Consider the following 16,011-nt stretch of genomic DNA (forward strand, 5'->3'; position numbering starts at 1 on the left):
CAATACATGTGAATTCCCAGTTAAAGAAGATACTTTCAGCCAGTTGCAAATCCTGTAACACTCAACTGTGGTTTAAGCCTGGAATGCAAATTTCTGTTATCTAGTTTAAAAAAATCAGCTAACTAGTTTTATATGAGTTTAGTATCACTTTGAATAATGCAGCAAATTCTTTAGGCAAGTTGCAAGATGATTTTTCAGACAGCACACCTTAGGAGGAGCACAAATAATAAATTTCTTGTTAGTATGTGGCATACAAAAAACATTTAATCATGTCCAAAGGGATTAAGGGGAAAAAAGCCTGTAGTTTATATAGCAGTACATTTATTTAGCTACCAGACAGAACTAAATAAATTTCAGGCTAATTTCAGAGGTCGTAAGAAAATTGACAGGTATGATGTAGCATTTTTCAGAATTAATTCACATTATCATAGCAAGAGAAAAGAGTTCTACAGCATTTACAACTTGTGTCTCAAAACTTCTATTTGCTCATTCCAGTAACAACTATATTAAGTGCTTTGAACTTCTTCTGTCACTCACATTCACATTTCTTTCAGAACCACACACTATAAATGAAAAGACTAACAGCAACCATCCTTTTTGTTGCAAAAATATCTTGTACCTCCATATAAAGTAAGTTCCACTATCTCACCATTTAAACAATATCTCTTGAGAAAAAGCTGAAATACATTTCTGATTTCAGATTCTTTGACTCAAATGACATGACCTCAGAGTAATTATTCCTTTAAGTGTAACCATGATTGCTGTGAAAAGATTTGGTCTTGCATTTTTTCAAAGGAGAAAAAGGGAACTCAAATTTCAAGTCCTACTGAAAAGCAGTAATATTCATCAATTTAGCATCCTTGTCCCTGCTTTTTCAATTATATATGCTATAGAAGTGTTTCATTTCAAATGATTCCTCAATTCAACATCATATGGACTCATACAATCCATATTTATCATAGGAGAGTAGCTGCAGTTTCCTTGGTCTCTTCAGTGTACTTTGTTCATGAGCTATATATATTTCTTTGAAATAACAAGGCTTCCATGGAGAAAAATAAATCACTCTAGACAAGCACGCCAAGCAAATACAAAAAACTCCCAGGTTCAGTTTGGGTTGTGTAGTTTAATCGCAATGGTGATGCTAACACTAGCTGACATCATTCCTTGTGTATCTTAACCCCTCAGTCTGTGCTTCAGTCTTTGCACTATGCAGGGACCATCATAATATTGTCTCTATATGCTGTATGACTCTAGTTTTGACATTTAAGAGGCAATACAGTAAACATTTTATTATTAATTATTTTTTTTATTAAATGCATCAAAAGATCTTTTGGAGGTAAAGAAACATCATCTTAAATGCTCTCTCCCATCTTCCTTCCATATTGATATTTTTAATACACAGTTGCTGTAAATTAATTTAGAAATCGAGCATCTTCTACTAGGCTGCTTCAGACTGGTAAGAATTCAGCTGTACAAATGGGGTGGGGTGCAGCCACCATCTCAATAGTTGCCCAGATTCTCCCACATGGATTTTAGCCTGTGCTGAGGCTAATAAGCAATACATTGCTTAGATAATGATATCCAAAGTTGCAAGGTTAAAGCAACTTGGCTAGCAAGAGTGGCTTTAGGACAGACATATGCTGAGATCATTTAGAGTCTGCATTTCTTAATACTTTCTTTTCAGTTGTTAAAAAGGTCTTGTCATGAAGCAGAAAAATTGTATTGTCTTCAAGTGGCATTTAGCAGAACAGGGCAATGCAAGTACCTTTCATCCTCCTGTCAAGTGAATAAACTAACATTTTTTAATTTTTTTTTTTTAAATGGCAATGGAAATAACAGTACCGTGTTATTGCCAAACAGCCTACAAACAACAAGAAGGCATCGCTGGCACCCTCCTCTGCCTCTTGTAAGGTCTCTCTTTCTCCTCTTGTTTTCTGCCTCTCTTCAGGAATGCTGGGAAAAAAACATGGTCTCTGTCCTGTCACTATGAAACCTGCTCCTTCCAGACACATCAGTGCCTCTGTTCTTAAGGCTTTCATCAATTATGCATGCTTGAGCATCCTCTCCTTTCAAGGTGAGCTCAAAAGAACCCTTGGTTTAGTGTAACTGCCAAGCTAATAAATTTTGTATTCTGCTGGTATATCAAAAAAGTCTCTTACTACAACTGCTTATTTATATTGTCTCAGATATGCCAGTATAACTGAAGTATTTTGTTTGTGATTTACAGTTCAAATGACTAATCACCATAATCATTACCTTCCTTCTGGATACACAGACTGAACTGTGGTTATGCAATTTATTTTAAGTCTATTTGGCATCTTCTATGATTACATATTAACAATGCAATGGCAGCTTGCAGAGAATTATCCCTTTGCTAAAGCAAAAAAATGCATAGCAGTCATCAAAAACTCTCTGGATATACTGAAAATCGTCTTTATTGCAAAAATTGCTTTATTGTAATCCTGAAAGGTTTCTTTTGTTGCTATAAACCTTCTTGCCTATTCCCCCCTTCAGCCTTCAATATCCACATAATGTGCTTAGAAATATGACCTATTTCAGGCAACTGGGCTACAATTCAGCCCTACAAGCTCCTCCACTTCCCTGTGCCTGGAAGGACCGTTCACTTCCATCTCAAGCTCAGCACAACCCTCACCCTGCAGGGTAGCTCACAAACAGTAACAGCCAAACTTGATCAAATCCCTTAAATGCAGGATTTGGCCTAATTCCAAGTTCAGTGCTCAATTTTTAAAAAACAAACAAAATAAACCAACCAAACAAAAAACGCCAAAAGCAACCAAGCAACACACACCCCCCTTCAAGTCCCACCACCACAAAACACCAACATACTCTAGTATTGCAACTCAACATTCAATCTTGCCAGTATTAGGGCATTTCCTGACAAGAAGCGTGTTCCCTGCATCTTTCTGTAGCTTTGTCAAAAGAAAATTTCTTCCCTAGTCTGGTATAAAACCCCTCTCCTGTCCCATCAGAAGCACAGGAAGGAGGACTCCTTAGGTAAAAGGCTACTGTGTTATGCTGACACACAGAATGCTCACTCCCTGGTAAGTCTCCTCTTGCTTTGTAAGGCAGATCACCCATAAAATAATATCACTTGTGGGCTTAGCAGATGACACAGCTCCCTCGCACCCAAACACCACTGGTGTCCCCAAGGCATCTAATGCTTATCCCAGTGTAACAAGTGCAACTGTTTGAACTGTACATTACCCAGAAGGAAAAAGCACACAAGATAAAAGACTGATTCATGAAGAATCAGCATTCTGGTGCAAAATCAAACATCCATCCGACACCAAAGCAGGTCCATGACACATGGTGTAGTCAAGGACTAAAGTTTGTCTGATAGAGACTGTGACATCAAATGTAAATTATTTGGCAACAAAGACAGCATTTTTTAAGATGTTTGCCATAATGGAAGCTGAACACTCTGCACTTGCACTGCAGCTTTGGCACAGCAATATTCTGAAAATGCAAGAGCTGCAATGGAGACAGAACATAAAATTTCAGAGAGCTGAAGGTCACTGTGTTCACCACTGATTACAGTGGAGCAGCCAAGCCTTCTTACCTGGGTTCTGGTTGTAGAAGGGGCCCCCGTTCATCTGGTTCTGAAGGCTCGTCTGGGATGTGATAGAAGGAGGCCGCCGATACGGCAAAGACCCCCCGATGGTCGGGGGCGTGTGCCGAGCTGCAGGCCTGTTCATGCTGTAGAACTGAACTGGGTGACCTAGGGTAGAGAGAGAAGTGCATCAGCAAAGAGAAGAATGATGCCTGCCTTCTCTCTACTGGCACTCAATTTCTAAGGTTCAGAAAGGTTTCTGGCTCTTTGTTTTTAAGACACTCTGCATCCTAGGAGGAGTCAGCCACTTCGGCTGCCAGACTGGCAGGACACTGAATGTCTCAAGAGCAAAGGAAAACATAACTGTCCCAACTGCCTGCACTCAGCACTGCCTACAAAAGCCAGTAGGAAAATACAAAGGTGTTTAAGCTATGAATCTTCAAAATTGAAGAAAGTAATATCTGGTTATCTATTTTAAATAATGTATTACAATAAATTCTTGTGAATTTACTTATTTCTAAGCCTGCAAAAAACTCCACAGTTCTGCAGTGAAGGAAAATACAAGTAAAAAATAACTGCAGGCAATTTCCAGGATTCAAAGCTGTTACCTTCTGTAACTGAGAAACACAGATATTACCTATCTTAGTGCCATTTAGAAGATACTCAGAGAATCATCTGGGGAGAATGTTAAAAACTGCTTGAAGGATGGAATAAATGAAGTCCAACTAAAAGACCCTCTCCAAGGGAGCTCTCAAAACAATTCCTCAAACACTTGCTCTGTATTTTCATTACTTCCTGTACTGAAGACATGGAATGTGAATCCCAGCAAGCAATAAATGAAGCAAGGTATCTTCTGTGCTCACATAAAATTATCTAGATTTCATACTGTATGTAACAGTGAGCTGGATTTATTATTCCTAGATGAGTTATTACACCCTATAAACTATTCTGCCTCCACCATTTGTCCTAGAAACAAATTTGAGAGTTTGCAAGAAAACAAGGGAAGAAGGGATGGTCACTGTGGTTGAGGAGAGAAATAAATAGAGAAACAGAACAAAAGAATGTATAAATCTAAAAAAACCTGCATTGTTCTTCATTATGTCTCACTTGCTTTGCACAACTGTGTATTAGGTCAGTAAATAAAAATACAAGTTGCTTGCTCTGTTACTTGCTTGTAAGAGCAAATGCAGAGTCACATTCCTTCTGCTTTGTACCAATAACGTAGTGTACCATATAAAAAAATGCACTTTTTACAAATAAGAAACAGCCAAGAAAGAATCCATTCTATAAAGGCTTTTTCCCATTTTTCCTGATGTCTTTCCAATGTGTGTCTCTCTCTCGCTCTCTTATACTTAATGTATTTGCAGAAATTGGTGGTGACTGGAGAGAAGGGAGGAGAAAGGGCTGAGGTTTTTAAGGACCAAAAGCTATGACTTCATAAGTGGTGACCTATCCAGTCTCTTCAAATACTTTATTCCAGAGAAGCCATACAAGCAATCTCACTAACAAAACAGGGAAACAAAAATCTTAAAAATAGTAAGTAATGCGAAATTTCTCTTATGAAACTGTGAATGTGAATTTACAGTCATTAAAATACTAATCTCCGCTTGCTTTTGACTGGTTAAAAATATAGAAACTACATGGCTTAAGAACTGGGATACTGACAGTGCATCAAAAATGGAAAACTGAGGCACTATATGCCACAGCTCATCCCCATGGAAGTAGTTTAGTCAGGATCATCTTCTGACATCAAAATTCATCACATTTAAGAAACTTCTGGTTCCACTTAAGGATTCTAGTGTAAATATCTTCTAATTTTGTATGAGCCACGGATCTTTAAACTACATACAATTTCAAGAATGCCTCTGGAACCTGGTGTTATTTTTAAGCGATGAACACTAATAAACACACAAACCAACTCCCACCCCTGGAAGCAGCCTTCCCACCATAATGTAAAGTAGCAAAGAATGCTGGTAGCTACACATGAATTTGGCTGTCTGAAGGAGATCTTTACACTGCAATCTCCTCATCAAAAGGTGATACAGGTTATGATTGGTAAATGCTACACTCTGCAACTTCAGCACATGAGAAAATGGAAAGTGTAGCATTAAAACAGGAAGTTGCAATATACACCCTAAGTACCACATATGAGAACAAAATGCTTTAATAATAGTCCGCATAATAAAAGCTTGTATTTTACCTAATACTGGACACAAAAACCCCACCCTTTTCACCAGTTCAATAAAGGGAGATTGTCATTTAACAGCACTGAAGAAACCAGTTGCATAAATTATACTTTGCTAGATACACTTTTTCTTTAATTGCATTTAAAGAGACTAATAATTAGATTCAGAACTATCAGTGCTGGTTCCTGCCAAACATAATTATTCTGTGAGGTTCTCAGTATCCAAACAGAAATAAAATTATGATTTAGCAAATCATAAAAATATAAAAATTATAAAATTAAATGATTGTTGTTAATAAAATCAATAAAATGTAACAAATACAATTGATTTTACACTACCCAGAAGGAAAATGCACACAAGATAAAGACTGAGTAATAAAGAATCAGCATTCTGGTGCAGAATCAAACACCCATCTGACACCAAAGCAGGTCCATGACCACATGGTGTAGTAAAGGTTAGGTCACACCTTGAATTGTCTACTGTCACCATGACCTTATAGTTGGGTATTAGCAGATATTTTCCAGTTATAATTAAACTTCTTTTTAAATTATGAATCACTGCTGCTGAAGTAACTTTGCAAAGCCTTGGATCATGATCACATCTGGGTTCATCTGTCCAGCAGCTGGAGCAGAGACTCACCTGCAGAGGGTGTGGAAGAAACAGCAGGGGGAGTTGGAGAGGTGAAGCCATCAGCAAGGGGCTGAGCTCCTGCAGCAGCAGCAGCAGCATCTGGGGCAGCGGAGGAAGGGGCAGGAGGAGCAGGAGGAGTGGGGGCAGGAGCAGAGGTAGCAGGAAGGGGAGAAGTGCCAGCTGAGCCAGCAGGGGCTAAGTGAAGAGAGGAGGAAGAGGTGGAGTTAATAAGGAGATATGTTAGCAAGGATTAGAGAAAGCCTCTGACTATTCAGTGTTAGCTATTTATTAGCTGCACAGTATTTCAGAATGCACAAGATGAGAAAACAATGGAGCTGTTAAAGAAAGGCTCATTCCTGTGTAGATGGTAAATGAGGGTCAAGCAAATCCACTTCTTTCCAGGTCTGAAGGGAACACAACCCAAAACTTTTCAGTGAAAGCCATAACTTCTGAAAGATGTCTTTGCATTGTGTTATTTATGCTCCAATCTCTAGCATGGCTGTCTTTGGCTTCTGTATGAATTAGAAAATATAAAGAGGAAACAGAAAAATTTCCAGCTCTTTGTTTCAGACGCATCATGTATTTTGCTGCAAGCCAACTACAGGCTCTTCTTCACTGAAAAGGCTGAGCAAAGGAAAAAAAAAGTACTAATAACACTTCCTACTTCTGGAAAGTCTGGGGCCATTACATAGAGCAAGTATCTCTTTATGACAATTCAGGCTTGCATTGATGTACTCAAGATAAACTCTGTGCCTGCCTCTCATTCTAATTTTGTAGACATGCTTCTATGTATCTGCATAAACAGCCAATGAAAAAACATTTAATTGCTTAAAAGGACAAGGGAGAAGTGTCCCTCAGCCCACTGAAAAAGGTGCTGTATCCTACCTTGTCACATGCAGGCAGCCAGGCAAAAAATTCTGATAAACAAATTAATACATACAAGAAATATTACAGTACATCAGACACTCTCAGAGAAGATACTACTTGATTCAAACTCGTATTAGCAATAGCAATGAACTCCGGGCTTCCCTTGGATTTTAGGAAACTGCAAAAGACCAAGGTTAACAATGAGGCAGAAAGAGGAACAAGAAGTTTCCATTTACCTGGATAGACACTAGGAGGAGATGGTGTGGGAACAGCAATGGGAACACCTACACTTCCACTTCCACTGTTCTCTCGACTGCTACTCCGACTACTTGGGTGGCTTCCTCCACTACTGCCACTGCTGCTGTAAGAAACCAAAGCAAGCAGGGTATGAATATGCTGCTGTTCATGCTGAAACACAGGATCCCTCACAGAGCATCTTACAAAATCAGAGAAGTAACAGGGAACAAGAGAAAAGAAACAATATAAATCTATACAAAGCTGGCCTTTCCTGAGACTCTCCACTTCGACTGCAACACAAGAGGCTTTTTTTGCAGTAAGTTAGCCTTAGTGAACTTGCCCAAAAATTAAACACTTCCAGAACCTTGTTCAAAGCACATCATTCCAGGGTTGTTAAGCTCCTACAGAGCAAATACACAAATTTTTCCTTAACTTTAAAACTTAAGAATGCTTAGACTGTGATTTGTATGCTTTCATAGGAGACAACAAAAGCCTAAAAGTTTTAAGACAGTAAAATTCAGATTTCTTCTAAGTCCACTTGTTTACTCACCTTCAAGTGCTTACTATGTTTAAAAAGATTTCAAGGGAAGTATTTAGATCTATCACATCATGAAACTAATTATCCTAGAGAAAAAGCTAGTCTGCTGCAGAGCCTCTGGTAATGCAGTTTAGCTTTATTCTGTTTGAAGTCATCAATATCCCCAAAACACTATGCTACAATTTCAGCTATTCAACAGCAATAAAAATAAATAAATCAAGCTATTAAACAGCAAAGACTGTTCAAAAAATGTCAAGTATCTAAGAGCCTTTCAACATGAAGAAGGCAAGTTGCGTAAAAGGTCTTCCCCCAGTCTGGCAATCGTTCAGTAACATAGTATCATGATCTACACCTCCTTGAAAGACTTCACAATCTTAGTAATTCATTAAGTACTCTAAGTGACAGCACTAAAACTGAGGTGAACAGTGGATTAAGTGAATAATTTTAACACAATTCCCTATTCTGGCTTTTTTAGAGCTCATTCTCATCATGCAAAGGAGATTCCCAGTCCACAGGATGAAGGAGGGAGCTTCCCAGCAGAGGCAGGTGGATTTGCTGTTGAGCACAGCAGTTTCCACCCCTGCGGTGGCCCTGCAGGTGCGGTGCTGCTCTAGGTGCGGTACCTGTAGGTGCGGTTGCGCTGGTTGACCGAGGCGGTTCTGACGGGGCTCTGCTGGGCCGGGGCCATGGTGCGCGTCGGGCTCGGCACGTAATCGTTGGGCACCACCGGGGGCCGCACCGGCTCCAGCGTGCGGTACGGGGAGTGCCGCCTGCACAGCACAAGCACACGTCACAGCCAGTTAGGGTAACGCACACAAACCCAGAGACTGCTCACTCCTTCAAAGACAGTTACATACTAATTGGAACGTTAGCTTAAAAAATGGGCTTTTTCTATAATTTTACAGTACTTATTTCGTAGGACAAGGGGGAAAAAAAACAACTAAGGGTGTTCTTCATCACACACCAGCAAACGGCACTCATCCCACTTAGAACACATTTTCCTACGGTCAAAAACTAAGGTCAGGTTCATAAACTTTACTGTAAAGTACTTTCAACAAGCAAGCACAGCACAAATAATTAATGAACAGTGCCATGTACTCATTTTTCAGTTGTTTAGCACCACCTGCAAAAGCCACAGCTAATGACATTTTACTCTGAAGTATGTAATTGTTAAGTGTTCAGCACTGAGAAAAAGGTTCCTGTTGGGAAAGGCTCATGATGCCCGCTGTCTTCAGGCAGCAGCACACTAACATACAAACACGTGATCGGTGTAAGAGGATGCGGATAACATCTCTTGGCCTCTGTGAATGGTTAAAATAAAACCATGAAACCTCTCCCACTACAGAAAAAGAAAGCATCTTCCCTCTTTTCCCTTCTTTTCACCCACTCAGTAACTGCACTTACCCAATAGTTCCTTTTCCTGACATTGGTGGACTTGGTGGCTTCTGGGTGGGTGGTGTTGTGCGAGGCAGCCCACCCATCTTCATGTTCTGGGTGCTGACCTGCATGAAAGAACGGGGAGAAAAACGGCCTTCACTGAGCTCAGGGTCGAGGGGAGAGACACTGAGATGCCTTTAGCAATTAACTCTAAGTAGGGGAAGGTTGAAACAAACAAAAAAATTGAGAGGCCATGCGTTTTATATGCAATTTCCACTCTGCTAGAAGTCAAGAGTTGAGCTCAAAGGACTCTTTATTACATAGTTTTTAGAAATTGTACAAAAAAGTGAATTTGCCTTCAGGTTATCACATAAATATTAAATCTCTGATAATACAGACACTGTACCTAACTTGGCTGAACCTCCCAGTCATTATTTGAGAAAAAGGCAGTTATTTCACATGGCAGTTATTCACTACTGAATGGTAAATTTTCAAAAATATTTTTGAACACTATTTAAAAATACTAAGGCTTATCTAAGTAGGCCACAATCTAATGTAATTTATACAGATATGGAGAAGTCAAAGTACTCTATAAATATTACCCATTGTTTTAATGTTTTCACAGCTTATAAAATCTTTTCAAGATATTTACTTTAAATATTAGTTACATTAGTAAACATACAGAGAAGGCTGTTCTGAGAAAAGTACAAATGTGGTTTTTCCCCCCCCCCCCATTAAATCTGTACCAATTTCATCTCTGAGAGTTTATAAATAAATGGACAGGTAGAAAAACATTTAGCAGTGATGTGATATAACTGCAATAAAATAATTTACTCTAACTTCTTTCAAAAACTCATTTGCATTCCTGACTGATTGACTAATCTAGGAATTGTAAACAATTGTTACCCATGTGCATTTTGCTTCTCTGTAGTCTGCCAGCCAAGCAAAATTCCCTCAATGCACACATCCTTACAGGAATCAGTACACAGTCTGCTTACAAAACAGCTCAGATTTATGACTGCCTGAGCTACTGCTTAGGCACAGAGACACTCAGCAAACCTAAATAAGTGTGCTTACATCCCTCTCTCTTCTTTCTGCCATGCTCTATCTCACAGAGTTTCTTCTTTCTAAAACATAGGTCCTGGCTACTGCCTCCACCTCCCATAGAAAAATGAAACAGTGATCAAGGCACTCAAGAGTATTTGCCAACATTATCGAAGGCAAATTATTCCTTCACAATTTGACTCTAACAACTCACTTAAAACCCTGGCAGTGTTTAGATTTGTGAATTGATAAATATTGACAACAACATAAAGAGTAATACATTCAGTATTCTAATCCACTGAAACTTGATTCTCTGGCTCTAAGTAATCCCAGTGCTATCACATTTTCAATCTGCAGGGAGGAAAAGCAAACCTAAGCATTGGAAAGGGTAGTTTTTTCAGATTCAAAAACAAGCATTTGGATTTAGTTGTGCAAGAGTACTCTGCAAAGTCAATTTAAGACAAAATTATTTCGCACAGCATTATAAAGTCCTTTAAGCCAACTCTAAGCAACAAGAAATCTAAAGTTAATTTAAGTGAGGGATGAGGTAAGCACTGAACTACAACTACTTGAAGGGAAAAGGGGAAGTGTAAAATGAAATACATTTTATTCTATACACGGAACATTTAAGAAATAGCAAAATCTGATTTTTTTTTTAAAGTTGCAGCACCCCCTGTATTTCCTCTTCCATTAAACATGCCTGTTTCACCCACCCACCTATTTGAGTTTTTAAAAAAAACAAACACACAAACAAACAAAATCCACCTTAATTAAATGTTTACTGAATTGTCCCTTGCTGTTTTTCAAACAGCCCACTCAGCCTCTGCTTTTGGATGTGTTTAGATGACAGACCAATCTGTGTGCCCCTGAATAGTCCATTTAGGGGTTTTAACTGGCTACACTATTGTTTCTCATAAGATGATGTAACCACTGGCTATCACTTTACAACTAATATAAAATCCCATATATTTGATACAAATAATGTTATTATTTTATATATCATGACTGCAAGAACAACAATGAATTTCTAGCCATCCCCAAGGCTACAGCTACATGAAAAGGCAGGACGACTGAGGCGGAGGATGCTGGAACATCACACTGGGTACAGCCAGAAGTGGAGGCAGCACTCGCCTCACTAACACAGAACTCCAGGGACTGCTTGGTATTTTCATTAACACTACAGAGATCCTTGACAAGAATGGGAAGAAAGCTTTAGAAAATGTGGCCAAGCAAAAAATTATCCCTTTTTAGCCCAGGAACTTAGCAAAAAGAAGCCATCCTTTAAAAAATCTAACCTGGAAGATTAGAGAATTCATTGACAATAGGTTTAGTTTCAGGGTCTTGGAAATTACTTTTCAACATTGAAATTGAAATGTCCAGAGAGCAAATAATTAAAATTCACAGGGCTGTCTTCAAATCTGACAGGACCGATGGCTTTAAGATCAGCTACTCTAAGTTAAACAACCCTGTGCAAGTAACTTCCCTTTGACTTACTGCCAAATAATCACAGAAGAAAAATTAAAAATATACAATTATTTCAACAATTCTGATCAAAATGGACAGATCCTTGGAAATAAAATCATGCAAGATGCTAAAAAAAATGAAAATTGCACCAACTACAACTGAGATTAAAATGGTGTAATATAAACAGCTGTCTCCTTCTATAATGATTTCTACTTGGGGCAGAAGGAATGTCCCCTCTCTTCCAAACTTTACTTTATTGCCTTTTCTATTTTGCACATATGGTTGTAAATACAGTTTGTAAATACACAAATCCTCACCCACACACATTCATCTTACAAAGATCTAAAATCTGAAGCAACCACCAGAACTCAAGGTCACATTTGCATTCACTGTCAAGTTAAAAAATTCCTTTTTCTGGAGTAAGCTGGTATTTGCGAGAAGTTGCACTGTTTCAGACATCATTTCTCCTGGTTCTGCACAGCTGGAACTAGCCAGATGCAGCTGATTTAATGAGAGGGTGAAAGCAGAGGAATGCATCTGTCTGATGGTGGGGTTTTTTTGACTGCAGGACCCCCCCAGGGCTGAGGCTGATTTCTAGTTTAAATCTTGCAAATCGTTTTAAGAAAATGCATAGCAAAAGAGAGCCTGCAACCAGAAAAACAAAGGAGTATCTGTCTCTGCCTTTCCTCACAACTGCACAGTTAACCAGCCAACCACTGTGTTTAGAACAGGAAAAAAATAAGAGAGGCAGTAATGACTTGGGCACAAAGCTCAGGAAAAAAACACAGCTGACTGGTGTAAAAGGAGGAAGACAACCCTGTAAACAGACAAGTAGGGCACAGGGTCTGTGCTGAATGTATGCAGGGATTTTTCAAATAAATTTTCTTTTCCTCTTTCACAGAAAAAAAAAAATAAAAAGTAAAAAACATTACCAAGATAAGTTGTGGAACACCAAACAGTTCTAGTGAGATCTTGGTTATTTTTTTTTTTTACTTGATACCTTGCAGAAGCTTTTTACAGAATTAGCAAGCAAATGCACCACAGGAAAGTATTTTCTACCAAAGCTGTAACTTTGTCAGCAATGGAGCTGGAATTGGAAGTTTTGCTGAGGAAGAAACCACAGAAACTACTTAAAAAGCAGATCCTTGATAAGTAAGACATCCTAGAAAACACTCTGGGATCCAGCCCCACAGTAACAGCTGTAAAATGAACTGTAAAGAAATGGATCCCTATGGACCATTCTGTTTCAAAAGGGTACAATCGTATTTCATCCAATATTTTCTAGTACTGAGCTACAGTTTTAGAAAGGTATCATCTGATGACTTCAAGACACAATATGACAGTGACTAGAGCAGAAAAAACTATCCTCTTAAGTTTAATTTTTTTCATAATTAAGACTTATTGGCCAATTTCTGGTTTTGGCAACTATTTTTTCATAGATTCCAGTGATTAAAACACCATCTTATGGTCCTACATATGACCGAGTTTCCTTCATAGTTACATTTTTATCAGTATCTAACATACCGAGTTTCTTTAGGACTCCCCAAGTCTAGGGAATTTGTGCTGAGATAAATTGGCTAAAACTGATAAATTCTGCTGTTCATTCAATTCAATTCTTGTGAATATTTTCACAAGCCAAAAAAGAAATAAAAAAATCATTGAACAGGAAGTGCAGAAATACATAGTTGGTCAGATAGGAGAGCTGGTCAAGACATTGCAAGAACTATCTGCATCAATGTTCTGTACTTATACAGACATGAGGCACTTACCTGCAAGAAAGCAAGCAAGGTGGGCTTTTTGGGAGTTTGGGGTGGTTTTGGTTAGTTGGTTGTTTTTTCTCCCCCAAAATACCAAACACCAGATATTCAACACAATCAAACCTCAGGAGGAGCTACTTCTAAAGCTGGACACAGCCAGAAATTTTAAAGTGGTGCTTTACTTTCACACTGTATTTCCTAGAACTTCCAGGATGTCAAAAGAATAGTTTTTTGCCCGAAACCTAGTAAGAAAAAGCGTCCCATCAGCGATGTTTCACGGATTACATTCAGAAACTTCACGCAGTTCCTCAACCTTCTTGAGCAATTTCACATCCAATTACAGGAAAAAACAACTGAAGGCTGAATGAAAACTTCCTTTCCATGCCTTGCTTCATCTTGTTAACGCTACAGAGATGATTAATAGATTTTTGGCCCATCATCTGCTACCTCAAAGTGAGTTTCTTTTCAGGCTGTGCTCAGCCACTCAAATAGTTACTGTGTATGTCTAATCAAACCATTTGCTTGTCAGCTCATTAACCAGTTTATATGGAAGTGAAATGTATAAATTTCAGCCCTGTTTTGGTAAATGACCACAAGTAGAAGCTTCTGCAAGTGAGCTTACTTTTTTTACCAAATCCCCCCATGTAAAGTGAATTGAAGAAACAAATCTGATGAATGCAAAAAGGCTTAATCAATGTCATTTTCAATTGATTTTCCTTGGCTTGTAACTGAAATTTTCTTCAAAATCTGTTTAAAATTTAAGTTACTCAGACACAAATCCAATACTACAGTAAGTCAGTTTAATATTATAGCTGTTAGGTAAGGCTAAGGGGTTTTTGCAGTCACAAAAAAGAAATGCAGGCTAAACACTTTATAGCCAATCGCTTTTAAGTGAAGCAAAATAGCCATTCACACAGAACTGGGGTTACTAACCACTTATCAGTCTTCTTTCAGCCTGATGCACAGTGACTAGAGTGAGACAAAGAATAACTTGGATCTACTGAGAGATGCTGTGCTGCTTTTTGCCTTTTCTCTTTTAAACCCTCATGTTTTACCACTGAGGAGTTGACTGACAATGTTTGATTCGTCAAATCAAATTTCTAGTTGAGTTCACTCTAGTAAATAAAGAAATGGTGTTATAACAAAAAATGTTTTCATTCCAAACCTATAAACAGGAAAAATATTTACTCTGAAAAGCAGTAGAAACTCTTATTGCCACTGCAGATAATGCACAGATATATCCGTTCACATATAATATATAATTACAATTTTAAAACTTCTTAGGATAGTCATTACTTGTTCATAAACTGCAACTGCAGAGAGCAACAAAGAAAATAGAGTTTGCAAATTTTTTTAAGAATACTGAGAAAGCCATCATCCAATATTAAGTGTGTCCAGAATAAGACATATTCAGCATCAAAAGTACCCATTTTATGTAAAAAGGCAATAAAAAACCAGGGAGGAGACCTATTTTGCCATTCTCAAATTAAGCATGTAAACACTAAGTGAGTTGAAATACTGTACACCTCACACACCTTTGTAAAAATAAATTTCAAATTACGTGTGAGAATTCTCTCATAAATTAAAAGTTTTCCACTGTTATCAGAGATGCTACATACACTTAAATGCCTGACTAAAAGTACCATCTGTCCAATTTCACAGGGACATCATGGAGATATCTACAGAAATACTTGGTTTTACAGGCAATCTCAGGAATTTGCAGGATTTTCTTTTAGCTTTTTCCAAGCATAGAAAATACTTAAAAATATTTCATGTCAACTTGAAGCTTCCTTTAATTAATATACTCATTCTATATATTGGCATTCTATGTTATGTAATACAGTTCCCTCATTACAACAGTGGCAACCACTACTAAAAAACTTCCAGACCCTCTTTCACCAAACCAGTTGCACTTCAGGAGGAGATCATCACACTCAAAGGTTATAACCTAGCTATTAATTAATGTACTATGAACATCACCATAATATCATGTAACTTAATTTAACTGCTTGCTAATTGATTTGATCCTTTTTATTGCTGCTTCTGCAGCCACTAAGACTGCTAACATTTAAAGAATTTGACATACTTGAGCCTGAGTTCTTTGATGCACTATTCTTTTAATATTCAACTAAATAAATCACTTGCATTGTTGTTTAACAGTTACTAAGTTGCTAAGTTCACACAATTATGACATTTCTGGAAGTTTCCACAGATGAGTCCCTCTGAGTATTTAAGCACTGCTATCAGTGCCTGAAAAAATTAAGAATACTGCAACTTTAAAAAATAATATACAGATTTGAATTTGTTACACACCTTTGGAGCCCATTATCTGAGCAATCT

At 38.1% G+C, this 16,011-nt stretch overlaps 1 protein-coding gene across 13 annotated transcripts in view; it reads right to left on the reverse strand.

Moving 5' to 3' along the window:
* Positions 1–16,011, reverse strand: part of ABI2 (abl interactor 2) — a 65,369-nt gene that overhangs the window by 10,838 nt on the left and 38,520 nt on the right. For 7 of the 13 annotated variants that reach the window (XM_033516063.1, XM_015634408.3, XM_015634406.3 and 4 more), the window contains 5 exons: positions 9,434–9,531; positions 8,653–8,799; positions 7,491–7,615; positions 6,397–6,582; positions 3,581–3,739 (listed from right to left, as the gene is read on the reverse strand). In XM_033516063.1, coding sequence (XP_033371954.1) covers positions 3,581–3,739; positions 6,397–6,582; positions 7,491–7,615; positions 8,653–8,799; positions 9,434–9,531 — 715 coding nt within the window. The remainder of the gene's footprint in view (positions 1–3,580; positions 3,740–6,396; positions 6,583–7,490; positions 7,616–8,652; positions 8,800–9,433; positions 9,532–16,011) is intronic. The other 6 variants (XM_033516062.1, XM_015634410.3, XM_033516064.1 and 3 more) reach the window with 1 other exon arrangement.

The sequence above is a fragment of the Parus major genome, chromosome 7, assembly GCF_001522545.3.
Source record: "Parus major isolate Abel chromosome 7, Parus_major1.1, whole genome shotgun sequence".
In the NCBI taxonomy this organism is placed as follows: Eukaryota; Metazoa; Chordata; class Aves; order Passeriformes; family Paridae; genus Parus; species Parus major.